This window comes from Cucurbita moschata, unplaced genomic scaffold (genome assembly GCF_002738365.1).
Source record: "Cucurbita moschata cultivar Rifu unplaced genomic scaffold, Cmos_1.0 Cmo_Scf00003, whole genome shotgun sequence".
Lineage (NCBI taxonomy): Eukaryota > Viridiplantae > Streptophyta > Magnoliopsida > Cucurbitales > Cucurbitaceae > Cucurbita > Cucurbita moschata.
In genome coordinates, this window is record NW_019268519.1 from 3,174,696 (window position 1) to 3,193,205 (window position 18,510).

At 37.2% G+C, this 18,510-nt stretch overlaps 3 protein-coding genes across 3 annotated transcripts; 2 read left to right on the top strand and 1 right to left on the bottom strand.

Annotated features, from left to right (window-relative positions):
- Nucleotides 1–3,214: 3,214 nt before the first annotated feature.
- On the top strand, nt 3,215–6,612 carry LOC111436422 (receptor-like protein kinase HSL1). Its single transcript, XM_023074193.1, has 2 exons — nt 3,215–5,975; nt 6,053–6,612. The coding sequence occupies exons 1-2, from the start codon at nt 3,332–3,334 to the stop codon at nt 6,400–6,402; spliced, it is 2,994 nt and encodes a 997-aa protein (XP_022929961.1). The 5' UTR covers nt 3,215–3,331; the 3' UTR covers nt 6,403–6,612.
- A 702-nt stretch (nt 6,613–7,314) lies between these two features.
- On the bottom strand, nt 7,315–11,858 carry LOC111436432 (hexokinase-2-like). The gene is made up of 10 exons (XM_023074204.1): nt 11,227–11,858; nt 10,567–10,717; nt 10,318–10,500; nt 9,600–9,674; nt 9,351–9,506; nt 8,879–8,977; nt 8,645–8,775; nt 8,264–8,345; nt 7,737–8,109; nt 7,315–7,647 (listed from the first exon to the last, which is right to left on the bottom strand). Exons 1-9 carry the CDS (start codon nt 11,496–11,498, stop codon nt 7,762–7,764), a joined length of 1,497 nt encoding a protein of 498 aa, XP_022929972.1. The 5' UTR covers nt 11,499–11,858; the 3' UTR covers nt 7,315–7,647; nt 7,737–7,761.
- Nucleotides 11,859–15,212: 3,354 nt separating this feature from the next.
- Nucleotides 15,213–17,158, top strand: LOC111434741 (protein DETOXIFICATION 51-like). The gene has a single exon (XM_023072180.1). It carries the CDS (start codon nt 15,497–15,499, stop codon nt 17,009–17,011), a length of 1,515 nt encoding a protein of 504 aa, XP_022927948.1. The 5' UTR covers nt 15,213–15,496; the 3' UTR covers nt 17,012–17,158.
- Nucleotides 17,159–18,510: the final 1,352 nt, after the last annotated feature.

An 18,510-nucleotide genomic window follows, 5' to 3' on the forward strand; every position in this document is an offset into this window, starting at 1 on the left:
TTTTTTTTTTTTTTTTTTTTTTTTTTTTTTTTTCCCGTATAATGTTTGTTGTATTATTGTTATATTAGATATTGATAAAAATTTGTTCCATCAAAGAAAATATATTTTTCTCTTGCAATTTCACCTGTTATATGATTTTGATAAATAGAGGTAGTTTCAAGGAATTTTCTTGAGAATTATGCTCATGGAAAATTATTGGTTTTAATTATTTTGAATATTTGGTTTATTAAAGACATTTGTTGAAGAGTTTAGTATTTTATGACTTAATTTAGTACCATATTGTATTCATTTGTTTATGGATGGTGTGTTTTTATATGATTGCAAAACCTAATATAAACAAATTTTATTTTTATGTAAGAAAATTATGGACTTTAACCATTATATTTTTCTTTCTTTTTTTTTTTAATATTATTTAATCATTTTATTTTACTTTTATATATATATATATATATAAATTTAAAGTTACCATTTAAACACAAATTTTAACCATCTATGGTATTTAAGTTTAATATTCACTCATCTATATTTACCGTTTTTTTTTTTATGGAAATGGTTAGTACTTCAATTGAAAAGTTCTTATTTTCGATATATGATTAGAAATCATGTATTATTTATACCTTATAAGCTCCAAGCTTATTTTCTAAAAGTTTAAGGGAATTAAATCCCACGTGCACCGTGTGGGTCATTTTCAAGCTTTTTTTATCTTCTTTTTTTAAAAAAATTGAATGGTATTAATGTTCAACATATATTAATTATTACGAATATTTTTGAAGTTTTGAAAATTATTTAGAGGTTTTGAAGTTTTTAAAAAGTTCAAAGGTATTAATTAAACTTTTAAAAACTAAATAGTATTTTTGAAACCTTTTTGAATGTTTAATGATACTTTTGAGACAAATAATTAATGATTTCCATCTAAAACTAAATATAAAGATATTTTCTAATTTTTTGATAATTTAAGAGTATAGAATATTATTAGAACTTTTGAAAAATTAAAATTTTTCTGGAGAAAAAGTCAAATATTTTTATTAATGTAGTCGGAAACAAACCAAAAAAAAAAAAAAGAATTATTTATAATTCAAAATTGAAGGGAGTTAAAATTGCAGTAAATATTATTAAAATTGGAAGAATAAAAATATTTGAAAAGGAGAAAAGTCCCCGAGTAGAAAGTTGTGCAGTGGTGAGTGATTGAGGGGATGGTTGGTGAATTCAAATGTTCCAAAAAGTGGATGATGTAATTATTAATAAGTTTGAACGCCAAATTGTAACAATGAATGCCCCACTTTATATTCATCTTTTAAGGATACTTTGAAAAATTAATACATATATTCACTCTAAATTTAAATTTCTCATAAAATAGTGTCAGTAATTATTTAGAATTGGAAAAGCCGAAGCGAATGATGGAAGGAGGGCAGTGCGGTCATACCCGCTGCCCCACTCTTCCAATTTTTCCAATCCCACTGCTTTCTGCTCTCTCTTTTCTTTTTCTTTTTCTTTTTTTTTTTGTTCTATTTTAATAATGTATTGTTATATTCCTAATTTTAGTTTATATATTTTTAATAATCATATAATTACTCATTCAAATCTACTTTTAAACCAAATGGATTAAATAATAATTTTATATGATTAAAATATTAGATGATTGAATTATCTCTACTTTAATATATTTTAAACTCAAAATAAAATAAAACGACTTAGGTATATTTTTTTAATTGTAATTTTCTCTATAATCGTTTAATATATCATTTTAATTCTTGAATTTTCAAGTTTATCTAATTTGATATATGAATTTTGAAATGGTATAATATTTTAATGTTGAAATTTGAGATAAATACTCATTTTAATTCAAAACTTTCTGAAATTTCATATAATTTAATCATTAATAAATTAATAATGGTTTTTCACGTGGGAAAGGTTGGAGATTGGAAGCTATTTGCTTATGCGTGCAAATTTTGATTTCGTGTATCTCTCTCTCTCATCCATCTTATCTTCCATGTTCAAATTAATAATATTGATGGTTTCAAAAATATATATATAATAATGATATTAAATGTCCAAAATTTTTAAAGATCTTCCGAACATGTTTTGTGATCGTTCACATATATTATAAAAAAATAACCAAAAAGTCACCGATCATAAAATTGTTCTAAGTAAAGCATGTTTAACAGTTGGAGTTTCTATGATTGAACTATCGTAAATAAAGGTATACCTTTTTGGTATAGGTAGTAGCTTTTAATTATTGTAAAATTTTCTTAATTATCCTATTTTTGAGGATTGCTCTTATTTCAATGTGTTATTCAGTTCATGTACTTCTTTTTCACGTCAGTGTTATCACAGTCAGCACGTGAAACTAAATATATATATATAAGTAACTACGAATCAACGTCAATTTATAATATGAATACTTTGACTGAGTTGGATTGAATACATAAAATTTTTGAAGCATATGAATTATTATAATAGAAATTTGGAAAATAATGGAAGACTTTGTTAGTTTGTTTGGTAAGTCTAAAAGAAAAAAATGGAATAAAAGTAGTGAAGTGAAATGAAAGTGGGAATTTTAATTATAATTATAATTGTTTTTATTTATTTATTTATTTATTTTAATATAAAGCAAGTATGTCCCTTGGTTTTGAATCTTTAACACGTTCCGTTGACTGACCGCCAACCTTGACTTTTCAAACCTTTCATTTAGTGGTACTTTTCATTTCCACGAAATTTCCGGTGAAACGACAATTTTTTCTATTAAATTATGAAACTCATTTTATTTTTATTTTAAAAAAAAAATTACAAAAAAAAAAAATTAATATTTTTAAAATCCAATAATAAATATGAAATTAATACTATTTTTAATTTTCTTTACCGGCGATAGTGATGTTCCAGTTGAAAACTACTTAGAGAGGAGAATCTAACGTAATTAAAGAGCAAGACTTTGGTGAGTATTCCACCTCATAGAGATAAGTAATTATGAGATCATTTATTGGTTGGACAGAGGAATGAAATGTTTGGTAGAAGTACGTAGAAACTTCTCATTTCCTAGATGCATTAAAATACCAGTGAGTCTAATAATGATGCTAATATCTACTAGTGGTGGGCTCGAACTTATATTCGGTGGTACATAAAGGGAATTAAAGGGAGTGAGGTCCATTTATATTAACCCTTTAAGAGGCGACATTTTGAAGCAAACATAAGCTTCGGCTATGACGCTTGGTTTTGCATTCACACCTTCAGCTGCAACTCCCAAACTCCAATAATAATCGAAGTCTTTCGCAGCCGCCATAGCCGAAGAGCTATCAAACAACAACACCACCAACACTTCATCATCTTCTCCAACATGACGACGACGGCGTTTCTTTCTTCCCTTATCTTTTTTCTGGAAACCATTTCTTTCCTCCTCCTCCTCCTCCTCTGTTCCCACCATGTCAATTCCCAACTCTACCAACAAGAACACTCTGTTCTGCTCCGATTGAACCAGTTCTGGAAAAATCAAGCCCCAATCGCCCATTGGCGGTCTTCAAATGCTTCTCATTGTACATGGCCGGAGATTCGGTGCACTAACAACTCCGTCACTGCTCTGCTTTTCAATGGCTACAATTTGAACGGAACCTTCCCTCCTTTCCTATGCGATCTCAACAATCTCACCCAACTTGATCTTAACCTCAATTATATCGCCGATGGCTTTCCTACCACTCTGTACAGTTGTTCGAAGCTTAATTACATCAATCTTGCGCAGAATTACTTCGACGGTCCAATTCCCGATGATGTCCACCGCTTGTCTCGCCTCCAATATCTTAATCTCGGCGGCAACAGATTCTCCGGCGAAATTCCGGCATCCATTTCTCGGTTGGCAGAGCTTCGATCCCTTAATCTTTATGTGAACAAATTCAATGGGAATTTCCCATCTGAAATCGGTAACTTGTTGAATCTGGAAGAATTACTGTTGGCTTATAATTCACTTCTGCTACCGGCGGAATTGCCCCCCAGTTTCGCCCAATTGAAGAAATTGAAGTTTATATGGATGACAGAAACGAACCTAGTGGGTGAAATTCCTGATTGGATCGGGAATTTGACCGACCTCGAGACGTTGAATTTGTCGGAAAACAATTTGACAGGGAAAATTCCCAGCAGTTTGTTTATGCTGAAGAATCTCAGTTTCGTTTATCTGTTCAGGAACAATCTGTCCGGAGAAATCCCGACTCGGATTGATTCAAAAAAGATCGTAGAATACGACCTATCAGAAAATAATTTGACCGGGGAAATTCCGGCAGCTATCGGCGATCTTCAGCAATTGAAGGCTTTGCTTCTGTTTACAAATCGATTACATGGAGAAATCCCTGAAAGCATCGGACGTCTTCCAAAATTAGATGATGTCAGATTGTTCGATAACAGTTTAACCGGCACGTTGCCGCCGGATTTCGGCCGGAATTTGGTTCTCAGAAGTTTTCAGGTGGGCAACAATAAGCTTACTGGAAGGTTGCCGGAGCACTTGTGCTCCGGCGGTAAGCTCTTAGGAGTTACTGCATACGAGAATAATCTTAGTGGGGAACTGCCAGAGTCGCTTGGGAATTGCAGCAGCTTGATGATGATTGATGTTCATAAGAACAACTTTTCTGGGAAAATTCCGGTGGGTCTATGGATGTCTCTTAATTTGACATTTGTAATGATGAGCGACAATTCTTTCACCGGTGAACTTCCTGAGAGATACTCAACGAATCTTGGGAGTTTGGAAATCAGTAACAACAAATTTTCAGGGAAAATCCCATCTGGGTTATCTTCTTTATGGAATTTGACTGAGTTTCTAGCAAGCAATAATTTATTTACAGGACAAATTCCTGAAGAACTCACTGTTCTTTCAAGGTTGAACAAGCTCTGGCTCGATGGAAATCAACTCACCGGAGAGCTTCCACAGAATATCATTTCATGGAGATCATTGAACAATCTTAACCTCAGTCGAAATCGTCTCTCAGGTGTAATTCCAGATGAACTTGGTGGTTTACCAAGCCTTACTGATCTTGATCTCTCAGAGAATCAACTTTCCGGGATGATTCCGACTCAACTAGGAAATTTGGAACTGAATTTCCTCAACCTCTCCTCAAATTTGTTGTCTGGGATAATTCCCTTGGCACTTGAAAACCAAATCTATACCAGAAGCTTTTTGAACAATCCAAATCTTTGTTCGAACAAAGCAGTTCTAAATTTGAATAGCTGCAATTTGAGATCTCAGAATTCAAAAACGATTTCATCGCAGCATCTTGCTCTGATCGTGAGCTTGGGCGTTATACTGTTCATACTCTTTATACTTGCTGCTGTGTTCACAACCAAAATCTACTGGAAAACCGGAAACAGAGAAGATATTGAATGGAAATTGACCTCATTTCAAAGGCTGAATTTCTCGGAGGCAAAACTTTTATCTGGGTTATCGGAAAATAACGTGATCGGAAGTGGTGGATCAGGGAAAGTTTACCGGATTCCGGTGAATAATTTGGGCGATACAGTGGCCGTGAAGAAGATATGGAACAACAGAAAGTCAGACCACAAGCTGGAGAAAGAATTCATGGCGGAAGTGAAGGTTTTGAGTTCGATTCGCCATAACAACATAATCAAACTCCTCTGTTGCGTTTCCAGTGAAACTTCTCGGCTTCTCGTTTATGAGTACATGGAGAAGCAAAGCTTGGACAAATGGCTGCACAAGAGGAACTCGCCGCCGATAATTACAGGTCCGGAGCCTGATTGCGGTGTCCCCCTCGATTGGCCGACGAGATTTCAAATAGCGGTGGGGGCAGCACAAGGCCTCTGTTATATGCACCATGAATGCTCACCTCCAGTAATTCATAGAGACTTGAAATCAAGCAATATCTTACTAGATTCAGAACTCAATGCCAAAATAGCAGATTTTGGGTTAGCCAAGTTGCTGGTAAAACATGGAGAAGCGGCTTCAGTTTCCGCCGTGGCGGGCTCTTTTGGATACATAGCTCCAGGTAAGAGACATGCCCTGTTTCAACCCATCTAAGATACTGATTAGCAAAGCTGAAAGCTTGTTGTTTTCCTTGTGCAGAGTATGCTCAAACACCGAGAATTAATGAGAAGATCGACGTGTTTAGCTTTGGGGTAATTCTTTTAGAGTTGGCGACTGGAAAGGATGCCCTCAATGGCGATGAGGACTCGTCTCTGGCGGAGTGGGCTTGGGAGTGCATTCAACAAGGCAAGCGAATAGCCGATGTATTGGATGAAGATGTGAAGGAGCCGCATTATCTTGATGAGATGTGCAGTGTTTTTAAACTCGGAGTGATCTGCACTTCTAGTTTGCCAACTAACCGGCCAACCATGCACCAGGCTTTGGAAGTCTTGATCCGTAGTCGGACCTCGACACCCCGAAATCATGAAGAGAAGAAACTCGGATCGTGAAAGTATACTGAGAAATGATCATGGTTACTTGAAAAATGAACGGTCAAGGTTCTCTCTGCGTAACAACTCAAGCTCACCCCACAGATATTATTCGCTTTGATTCGTTACTTATGATCGTCAGCCTCACGACTTTAAAACACGTCTATTAGGGAGAGGTTTCCACATGCTTATAAGGATTTAGTTTTCCTCTCCAACCAATATGGGATCTCACAATCCACCTCCTTGGAGGCCAGCATCCCTCTCTAACCAACGTGGGATCTCACAATTCACTTCCTTGGAGGCCAGCATCAAATCCACCCCCTTGAGGCTCGCATCCTTGCTGCCACACCGTCATGTGATTGGTTCTAATACCATTTGTAACAGGCCAAAGCGGACAATATCTGTTAGCAATAAGCTTAGGCTGTTCCAGATGGTATCAGAGCCAGCCACCGGACAGTGCGAGGCACTGGTCGGAGTAAAGTTAGACCCTCTCCATGGTAGACGCATTTTAAAACTGTGAAGCTGAGAGCAATAACTAGCCAAAGCAAACAATATCTACTAGTGATCTGCTAACGGTGGACTAGAGCTGTTACACTCCAATAGTCTCACTTTTACGATCTCACTTTTTACAATCAACATTCACCATCACGTCGAGACCGGGGAGAACCCTGCACTCCAGCCACTCCTCAGAGCAGAAATGGCTATGGAGTTGGGAGGTTGCCTTGGTTAGTCTATAAATTTTGAATAACGAATCGATGTCATGTCTATTTTAGCTCAAAACTAGATGAGAACCACACTGATAATAAAATATAGCTCATTCAGCGAGCATTTTCAGTTTCTCGTTTGGAAGCTTTGGGTTTCATCGTGAAAGAACCATACCACCAAGTAAATGAGTATGGAACAGTGATGATACCATCAAATGGCAACCAGAAAGAACAATAAAAACGAAATCTTTTTTATTTGTATGCCTTGATGACAGTTGCTATCATCTGTTGATGGATTGATCTAATTCGAAAGGAGAATTTCAAGAGCTTGAAGAAACAACATATGGTCCTAATTTATTCGACAAAGGAACTCCAGAAGGACGATTTCATCGGAGACGATGGGGTCCTCATTTATTAACCATGTCAAAGGAAAGGACTCGTGCCCCAACGACATCAACATCGGCTTCAACACCACAAGGATAGGGAGCCACTTCAATTTGTTGTGAGTCTTTTGCAGGCAACTCTAACACATAATTGATCCATTGCTGGAAAGCAATATGCTCTGGACCATAAAATGAACGACTTAAGAGTCATTGAAACGAGGAGCCTAAACAATATCAAGTAATACATGATTCATTCCTTTTGAGCTACCTTGGCTGGCATTGGACTCCTTTTTTCAGGACTCCTCTACCCCAAGATACTGGGAGTGTGATGCTGCGAGGAGGGCTGCTCCGATGCCAGAGCCATCGTTCGAGAGCTCGATCACAAAGTTCTCGGCAATTTCATCTCCCAGTAATTCCTTGAGTGTACTCTCTAAGGTGTTTCTAAATTTCGTGTAATGCTCAAATAACCCTCCATCCACAGCTATGACAGATTTCTGGTTATCCCCATCTTTCGGGGTGTCTCTTCCCAATTTCCTGATAATCCCGTAAATCCCAGCAGCCGATAAGCGTGCCCCACGAGTTGCAACAATGTTGCATAGCTCAAAAATGATTTTTCTCATCGGGAGGGGGCTGTTAGATACCTGACACAAAAGAGCAGATTAGAATGTCAGCAAAAAGCGTTCTTTCACGTGTCATGGATCGACAGACTCAAATGACCAAGCAAATTGATCAACTGGTTCCTGAAAATGAGCAGTTTATGGAAAGAACTGAGAAGAACGGGAATTGAATCTGAACCTCCAAAATGTCGTTCAGCTTGCTTCCGATAACTTTCAGGTCGGGAGATGTGTCGTGATGCATAGCAGACATGTCAGGAGTCCTGCATAAATATAAACAAAAAATTAACACAATAATAACGGGTCGTTTCGATCCGTTTAGTCAAAACCAACTTAATAATTGAGGTTTGTTTCTGTTCAAAAATAAATAAATGAATGCACACATGTGAACTACTCCTCCATTCTACAAATGAAATAATGAAAAAGGCAACATTGTGAATGGCCTGTATTTACACCAACAATTAGTTCAGCAATTTGTTTTTCTTTTTCCTTTACACTTTTGGAGACGAGACGAGATGAGGCGTCGGTTTGACGGCCTGCTACAAGTGAGCAAGAGCAATACCTGAGAATGAAAGGTATTTTGAGTTTAGGGGGAACAACATCACCAAAAAAGGCAGCTTCTTCAGCCATCCTGCATAGAACTCTACGAACTATCTCTCCTAGATACATACCAGATATTATCTTCTCAAAAATCTGAAAGATGGCCACAAGATACATATTATGGACCGTATAGGAAAGTGATTTTGTAATGAAAAGGACTACAAGAAGAATAGCTTGAAGAAAAGAGGAGCATTACCTGTTCCCCTGGGTTTAAACTTTCCAAATCTAGAGCATGATCATATTCGGTGAGCGGAAGATGAGAAGACCGGAAGTTACCCCATTCCATGTTAATAACCTATTGTTTTGAAAGAATGTTAGTCATGGAATATAATGAATAGAGCCACTATAACGGTCCATTGTCCTCTTTGGGCTTTCTCTTTCAGGCTTCCTCTCAAGGTTTTTAAAACGCATCTATTAGGGAGAGGTTTCCACACCCTTATAAAGGGTGTTTCGTTCTCGTCCTCTTTGGGCTTTCTCGTTCAGGCTTCCCCTCAAGGTTTTTAAAACGCATCTATTAGGGAGAGGTTTCCACACCCTTATAAAGGGTGTTTCATTCTCCTCCCCAACTGATGTGGGATATCACTGGGTTGGACCGCGGGTTGACACAGTTCTATCCACATCTCCGTTAATCACCGGGTTGACACAGTTCAAAAGTTACTCTTACTAACCATCTCTCCTGATTGAGGTAGAAGGCCTTGCCATTTAGGAATTGCATGTGCTCGCTCGACATACGCTGCATTTGTTCCAGTTCCCAGAATCACGGCAGCAATAACATTATCATTGTTATATCTGCCTCCAGCTAATGTACCAATTGTATCATTTACCTGAATCAGATGGAGTAGTTAGAATGTACAACATAATGCGGGGAGAAAACCTGCCTCATAAAGATCTAGGAGATAAAGAACAAAGGGCAATACCAAAGCTGCCACTCGCATATCCAATCCAATTTTTTCCATGGCCTTTGTTATTTCTGCTACCACATCTTCCCCAACCTACATCAATATCATCCAGACGAGATGAGAAATGTTCTATACTTGGAAGTCATAAGTAAGATAGATTGCACAAGAGATAACATTTACAGCCAACCACGCAATCTAGAAAGTGTTTAGTACTTTACATTAGCAAAAGAAAGCATTATTCATAAATTAACGAATCCGGAATAGTGCTTCAACGGGATCAATATCCAAATCACTTCTCAGTTCTTCAGTCGTTTGAATTTTCAGTAAAGAAATCTTAAAGTTACCAAAGCTTGCAAGGAATTTCAGTTCTTTCATTGATCAGGTAATTTCTTTGTCTGTTTTTTTTCCCATCAATCTAACGATTGTCATAGGCACTTTAAACTCCTAATGATAAGAACAAAACAGTCAACCACCTTATTAGTCCATTTCCTGTCGCAATGAAATCAAAGCATGATGACTTTCTAGTTCAAGATTACCACTCATAAAGAGGAAAATGCACTAAGATAGCACAAGTTTCGACACCCTAAAGTTATAAAGAATAGCTGTCAGGTTTAATGTTCTTGACATATAATTTGATTCCATTTTTAGGGGTATCATATATTTTAAAAACAAATAGTAATTGATGGTTGTACTAAGCAACACAATGATAATAGATATCAAGGTAACAAGTACTAACTGCGTCCTCGATGTTGAACCCCTTTGTCCACTTTATAAGTGTCCCCGAGGCAATCGATGTTTGTTTAACCGGGAAAGAAAATGTGAAACCCAGCTCTCTTTGTCTACCAGATACTGGGTGGAAGCCATCACCTTCCTCTTCAACAAATTTTGCAAGTGCTTCAGCTATAAAACCAAATAAGGCCTGAAAAACATTCTTTATCAGTTCTGAGAACTTAAACATAATAAACTTTGTAAGAGGAATACTAACCTCTGAAGATCCGGTCATTAAATGCGGAGGGATCGAAACTTCAACAAATTCTTTCCTTGCAACCCGTTCTTCCTTTCCTCCCAACTGCACACGCAGCACACGGAAGTTTGTGCCCCCAAGATCTAATGCGTAGAACACCCCCTTCTCGTCCCTAACAAAAATGAGAGACACAATCTTTGCTTCAGTTTTTGTAGCAATGGAAAAGATCTAATGGTGGAGATTACATCAATCACCAGTAAGTAATAAGTTTACAATCAATACTTGAGCATTCTAACTTGTACAAGATTTTTCCAGCATGCCGTTTGGTGCAAGATTCTTCAGAATAAAATCTAGAACAAACGAGAGGGGGTAAAAGACTATAGCTATGCTGAACAATCTCTAAATATAAAACACATATCTGAATTGCCAGATTTCTTGAATGGGGTTATGTTGGTGTTCTTGTTAACGTTTACCATTCAATTTCATGAAATTCGAACTTGTCCAAGCCAACCAGTTCAGATAAAACTAAAGCTTCCACCTTAATCCCAAACCTTCTTATTGAAGTTCCTACCAATTTACATCAGGAACCCAAGAGAAAAAAACAACTTCCAGACTCATGGATAAAGTGATTCAGAACAAAAGGGCATGAAAAAGAGGAAAAGACAAAGGAGATAAAATTACCCAGTGGGAAGATTATCCACATAGCTAATAAGCATCTTGAGCTTACTTCCACCCTCAGATGCGAGGCCAGCATGCATCTCCACAGCCATAGCATCCGCGACTTGCTTCAGCTTTTCAATCGGAGTTTCACACTTCTCCTCAAACTCCTTCAAGATACCCATAGCTCGACTCCACTTCCCGCAGTTCTTCACCCGCTGCCGCACCACCAAAGCCGCCGCCGTACAAACAGCAACAGCGCAGACCACACCCGCTCCCACTACCACCTTCTTCATCTCGAAACAGACAGCCGTCGATTAGATTGAGACCCAGAAGATTTCCACCCGCAAAACTAGAAACCCCGAGGTTTCCGATCGGAAAAATGCTCAACTGATCAGAGATTCATTCGAGGTTTGGAAGAAGGCTTTTAAAATTAAATAAACCGATAAAAAAATCGAAGAAGATAGTAATGGAAAAGAAGGAAATGAAGTTCCCGGGGATGGAAGGGAACTTGGGAACTGGATTGCTCAGTTATTTTGCTTGGCTACTTAGTCTCGCAATCTGCAGGGGAATTACTTGAATGAGAACGAAAAGAAATTGAAATTGAGATTGTTTTCGAATTTGGATTTGCAGAATCATGTGTTTGTGGTTCGGCTTCGGAAATTGGACAAGTTTTGACTCAGAATTACACTTCTGACCTGTCGTTTACCAATACCATTTGCCCCTCAGGAACCAAATCCACGTGGATCACTTTCCTTCTTTGCCACCTGTCTAATTCCACCTTAGCATTTCCTATTAACAATCATTACATACTAAATTACCTAAATTCCATTTCTATTTTATCTAAATTTTAACTTTTTTATTTTATTATCATTTTTTTTTTCATAAGCTTCAAACGAGCACAAATGCTCATTCCTGTATTCTTAAACATTATATTAAAAAAATTACATTACTTTTAGAAAAATAAAAAGGAGGCGGGTTGTTAATATAATTATGCAACTTGTACCTATTTTAATTATTTTACCAACAATAAATTATACATTTTTTTGACTTTTGACTATATGCCAACCCATTTCAAATATGATTAAATAATTAATTACCATATTAAATTGCAAATTAGATCCCTAAAATTTAGAGATTTTCATTTTAAATAATTATATAATTTCAGATTTTTTTTTTTAAATGGATTATTTCGGAGGGATTTTATCCAGAAATGGCAAATAAAATTATGGAGAGTAAATTTTAGATTTTTTTAATCATAAAATTAAAATTTGTAATTTAATTATTCCAAGCTTTTTGCAGAGAAATTCTTTGGACATTTCGGAAAATACAAGGTATTGAAGCTGGTGGGCTTCCAATTGATTCCAGGAGGGTTCAAGGAAAAATTAAAGAATAATAATAAAATAGAACGCATTTTTCAACCATTTTAATTATTTTGAGTTACGAATTTCTTAAACTCCATCCAATCTGGCTAATGCTGCGTTACCCACCAAACATGGGCCTATAAGCCCAAAATTAAACCCCCTTGGTCCATAAGTCAAATGTAAATGGGCCCAGCCCAAATACTCCAGCAATTCAAAATGTTAATAAGAGAAAAAGATGGCAAGTTTTGGTAGTCACGTTGGAAATATTTAAATAAATAAATAAATAAATAAATATAAAGCATATTTCATGCATTAAATTACCATAAGCACTAAAGTTTAATGCTTATCCATATCTATATCTATATATTAAAAATTAAAGGTTGCAATCTTGACTTTGTAAAAAAAAAGCATGAAATGCAATGTAATAAAGAAAATACCACATTTCATCCTTTTAATCTTTTGTTGTTTCTATGTACCGTAATAAGCATGCTACCTTAGCTGCATTCCCCATGTTATCTCTACCTTTTCCTAATCTTTTAATCCCCTTTCTAACCCCCACACCCTTTTTTTTTTTTTTTTTTCTTTCCCTTCTTTAACATCTTCCGTAGATGGAGAGAAACAAATAATTTCTTATAAAGGTATGGAAATCTCTCCCTAAACGACATGTTCTAAACTTACCCTCAAAGTTTTAAAACGTGTATGCTAGAAAGAGATTTCCACACTCTTATAAGAAATATTTTGTTCTCTTCTCCAACCGATATGGAATCTAAGTCACCAAATGATATAATGGACTGATCGAAGTAGGGCTAGACCCTCTTCATAAAGTCGAAAGGAAAGTACAAAAGACTTCAAATTTGAAAAATCTAAACTGAATGAAGTAATAAAATAAGTTATCATTACAATAAATTATGATTATGTGTATCCTAAATGGAAAACAACAAAATAAATAAATAAATAAATATAAATATAGGGTTATTTTTAATATAAGCAAGGATGTGGTGGTTGTTTATTTACTGTACTGCTAAATGTGTATTTTTTGGGTTGCTTAATTTGTCAACCTAAGATAATGTTTTATATATAATACCAATTTCGGTGATGAATAAATGGGTATTTTTATATTTAAAGCTTTGTTAGGGGGGAATTTTATAATGTTTGACCATATAGAAAAACGTATTGATAGGATTTAAATTGGAATTTGAATACTGACAAAATAATGATATGATTATTTTTGTTGAATTAGATGCAACACAAAAAGGGTAATGGTGGTGGGAATTATGTAGCATGCATGTGTGCCTATCGTACACCTCACATTATTCCCAATTAAACTAACATTTTTATACCAAAAATTTGCATTACACAAAACGCTTTAACATTAATTCACGATACGAACAACTACGTCCAAAAATATGCTTCCACAACTCACATGTCTCTTTATTTTAGCGCGCAATTTACTAGTGAATAGGAAAAGTATTTTTGGTGCTACATCCTTGTCTCTTTCGTCCATGACTGCTTAGAATATTTATCTTATTGATTAAGAGACAGGTAAGGTATTCCCTCTCCCACAACACACTTGTCGAGATGAGACAAACCTCCCACCATAGAGAAGAGATATCGACATTTGGGTACCCTTGATCACCATTCCCTTTTACCTAAACTAGTCGAAAGAGATCCAAACCAAAACTCCCTTGGTAATTGAATTTTTACCATAAATCTACGAGTGCATGCATCCATTTCTAATTTTATAATATTCATTTTTTTCCACGTCATTTCATTAATTTAATAATATTTATTTATTTTATGGAATAGGAGATTAAATCCATTTGTAACCGTTAAATATTGAGGGGGAAATGGAAATATTTAAAAATAATAAATAAAAATGGAGAAGTAGATCCAAAAAGGGACATTTGTAGGGTTGTAGTTGAAGTTGATGGGCAAAGGCAAGCCACGTTAATCTTTGATTTCAAGCATCACAACACCTTTCATATTTTTGTCCATTTATTTTCAATTATTGGAAAATAAAAAATATCTCCAAATTCCAATATAAACTATCTAAATTCAAACAAATATTCAAACCAAAATACAGCTGTGTAAGTAAGAGAAGAAAAAAAAAAAGAAAAAAAGAAAAAATTGAAGGGCTGTGGTTGCAGAAACGGGGGGAAGAAGGCGCCTCCGTTATAGAAACATTTCACACTTAAGTGCAACAACAGCCGGTGGGTAATGAAAGCAAACGATAACGTTTTGGGGGAAACGAGTGGGTATCCTTCTCCCGTTTATCCTCCTCCTATCCCGTTTCTCCATTTGTAGTCTTCCCAAACGACACTCCAATTATACATCCGGAAACATTTCGACACGTCGGAATTAGAAGAGAAGAGAGAGATTAGTGAGTTTTGTTATGAAAGTCAATGAATTGGTGAGTAGATTGGCATGCATTTTGGGCAACCTCATATTAATGTCTTTACTCAGCCGACTTCCAATACGAGGGACAGAACATGGAGTGAACAATTCTATTTATTCTAACCCTTTGACTTTTAACAATACTTAAATATATATATATATATATGATCCCATGCTTTTTAGGATAATAATATATATATATATATATATAAACACTGCAATATTGACTACTACTATCAGCTGAAACAGAATTTGGATCCAAATTTACCTGATGGTTTGGAGGACGTTAAAAGGGGTTGCACATTTTGGGCTATAAATACATTAGGGTCAGCCCCCTTTGTGGTACGCCCACTCTCACACACATCTCCCTCCCTCTCCGACACTCCTTTTGACAAATTGAGCTTTTTCGGCTCTGTCTGTACTCCCACCTGTACGTCAAAACACAACACTCACCTGCATTCCTGCACTTCCCTTCCCACTTCCGCTTCTTCTAACCAAACAAATTAACGCCCACACGCCCTCCCTTCTTCTTCATCATGTTTCAATCCCACCTCAACCTAGCCCTTCATCTTTTATCCTTTGTCAAACACCAAAATCCGGACCTCCACTCCAAGCCCCCCTCGCTACTCCCTTCATCTGCCATTGATATCATCTCTGAAGCTAAATCCCTGTTCTGTCTCGCTTTCCCTATTGCTCTCACCGCTCTCATTCTCTACTCCCGCTCCATTCTCTCCATGCTTTTTCTCGGCCATTTGGGTGACATGGAACTCGCTGCTGGCTCTTTAGCCATCGCCTTCGCCAACATCACTGGCTACTCTGTTTTGTCGGGCCTCGCTCTCGGCATGGAGCCGCTCTGCTCCCAAGCCTTCGGCGCTCACCGCCCTAAGCTCCTCTCCTTAACCCTCCATCGCACTGTCATTTTCCTCCTCGTTTCCTCAATACCCATTTCGTTTCTCTGGCTCAATATGTCCAACGTCCTCTTATTTCTCCACCAAGATCCCACCATCACCAAATTAGCCCATACTTACTTACTTTTTTCCCTTCCCGATTTGCTCTCCAATTCCTTCATTCACCCAATCCGCATTTACCTTCGAGCTCAGGGTATAACCCTCCCTGTAACTCTAGCCTCCCTCGTCGGCTCCTTCTTCCATTTCCCCATTAATATCCTCCTCGTTTCCCACTTCCGCCTCGGCATCGCCGGCGTCGCTGCCGCCTCCGCCGCCACTAATTTCGTCGTCCTCATTTTCCTAATCCTCTACATCTTGATTTCTCGAATCTTTGCCCCCACGTGGACCCCACCCACCCGCGAGTGTCTGACTGGCTGGACCCCACTTCTGAAACTCGCCGCTCCTAGCTGCGTCTCCGTTTGTTTGGAGTGGTGGTGGTATGAGATCATGATCATTCTCTGCGGTCTCTTGACGAACCCCAAAGCCACCGTCGCATCCATGGGGATCTTGATTCAAACCACATCCTTGATTTATATCTTCCCCTCCTCTCTCGGCTTCGCCGTTTCCACTCGGGTCGGTAACCAACTCGGAGCCAACCAACCCGGTCGAGCCAAATTGTCCGCTGTGGTCGCAGTGTTTATCGCCGTAATCATGGGCTTGTCGGCGACTACGTTCGCCGTGTCGATACGGAACGTATGGGCCCGGCTTTTCACTAACGACCTAGAAATCATACGGTTGACATCAATGGCGTTACCCATTTTGGGACTGTGCGAGATCGGAAACTGCCCCCAGACAGTGGGCTGCGGTGTTCTGAGAGGCAGCGCACGACCGTCGACGGCAGCACGTATAAACCTAAGCGCTTTTTACATAGTGGGGATGCCAGTGGCAGTCGGGCTGGGAATTGTATTCGGAGTCGGGTTCTCGGGTCTATGGTTGGGCCTATTGTCAGCCCAAGTGAGTTGCGCTGGGCTGATGCTATACGTAATCGGAAGCACCGATTGGGATTTACAAGCGGAGAGGTCGAAGGAGTTAACAACATCCGACGTCGTTTTAGACGAAGACGTCGAGGAAAATACTCCTCTGACTTCTGTAGTAGTGTCATGAAAACACCAAACCCTAAATTCAATTTTTTGAAAAAAGTTTTAATTTTTATTAAAAAAAGGAATATTTAATTTTATTCCTGTCTCCCCTACCCACCCAAGTTTGTTTATGATATCAATCATGTTATTATTTCCCTCGTGTGTGGTACATCCCGTAATTGTATGTATAAAAAAAAAAAAAAAAAAAAAATTAATTAATGGTAATTTACATAATAATAATAATAATTATTATTATTATTATTATTATTAAATGTAATTTTAGGAAATGGGTATATGAGGAGCAGATAATCCAACGGTCTGGCATGTTTGAGACAGAAATGTTGGGGAAAATGAGTGGTCATTTTCGTTTTATATAAAGGAAAAAACGACAAGCCTGAAGACTGAAAACTGAAGCCTAAAAGCCTGTAAGCTGCAACCACATCAAATCAGCTTTCCTTTTTTTCCTTTTTTCTGTAAATGCTGGGTTGCTTCCCATTTCAAATTTGATATTTAATGCTCATTTCTTAAACAGGACATTTAATGGATGGATACCGTTAGTAAAATTGGTATATTAGATTCTGGTACTGAGCTAGTTGAAATGGACATTTTATTTTGTCTTCTTGCTGCCATTGCAACACCACTGGATTTTGAGTGGGAGGTCAAGGTGTTCACTGTGCTTGCTTGTCTTCTTCTTATCCCCTCCGCACACATGGGTCCCATTCCATATCACTTCATGTTTCTTCATTTAGCACTTCAATGCATTTTAGTTTTCCATATTTACGTCCAATCTGGGGTGTGGGTGAGTGTTACTCACAAATTTAACCTCATACTACAACAATTCTTAGCTTTCCCAGCCCTGAAAAGTTCAAAGTGTGTGGACAAAGATTACCCTCGTGCAAAAAATGCCATGTCTCTGCCCACGCAACTTGGCGGTGCCTCTCCCAAGGCTTTGTATTTTGTGCGTCCACAGTTCTTTACCAACAACTTGATATACGTACAACACACGATTCTCCATTGCATGTGTCAAAACCTATCAAAAACTACACGAATCAAACCAAATTACGATGATTATACTTTTACTCAAGATATGGAATGAGTATCGTCTGACTGTTGTTTTTGTGAATGGACATGCACGACATTCTTCTTTGATTGTTCAGTGTCCTTAAGCAAGGTGCTATGATGTTGTTCAAGTCCACTACTTTGAACTTATTTAGTATTTACGTTCTTGAAGAAACTTGTATCACAATTTTTTTCATAAAGACTAGATAATTTAATAACTCTACGTAAAAATAATCAAATAAATTCTTATATCACGATAGTTTAAAACGATGTCGTTTTAAGCTAGTTGTTTTGTAACGTAACAATTTATAATTTTAAAAAATATTAATGAAGGATTTGTTTAGAAAGATAATTATGAAAGATGATAGAAAATGAAGAGCCGTCCGTACACAAACACAAAGACAAATGGCTGTTTATTCTAAAGTCAACCTATCAAATCCAACCAAATTCTAAGGCACGGCTTCT

What these genes read in the sequence shown, in the direction of transcription:
- LOC111436422 (XM_023074193.1), top strand. Translation starts at nt 3,332, where the DNA reads ATGACGACGACGGCGTTTCTTTCTTCCCTTATCTTTTTTCTGGAAACC. An exon ending in TTTTGGATACATAGCTCCAG is followed by an intron (nt 5,976 to 6,052) that starts GTAAGAGACATG and finishes TTCCTTGTGCAG; the next exon opens with AGTATGCTCAAACACCGAGA.
- LOC111436432 (XM_023074204.1), bottom strand. Translation starts at nt 11,498, where the DNA reads ATGAAGAAGGTGGTAGTGGGAGCGGGTGTGGTCTGCGCTGTTGCTGTT. An exon ending in TAATGACCGGATCTTCAGAG is followed by an intron (nt 10,501 to 10,566) that starts GTTAGTATTCCT and finishes AATGTTTTTCAG; the next exon opens with GCCTTATTTGGTTTTATAGC. An exon ending in TACCTCAATCAGGAGAGATG is followed by an intron (nt 8,978 to 9,350) that starts GTTAGTAAGAGT and finishes TCAAAACAATAG; the next exon opens with GTTATTAACATGGAATGGGG.
- LOC111434741 (XM_023072180.1), top strand. Translation starts at nt 15,497, where the DNA reads ATGTTTCAATCCCACCTCAACCTAGCCCTTCATCTTTTATCCTTTGTC.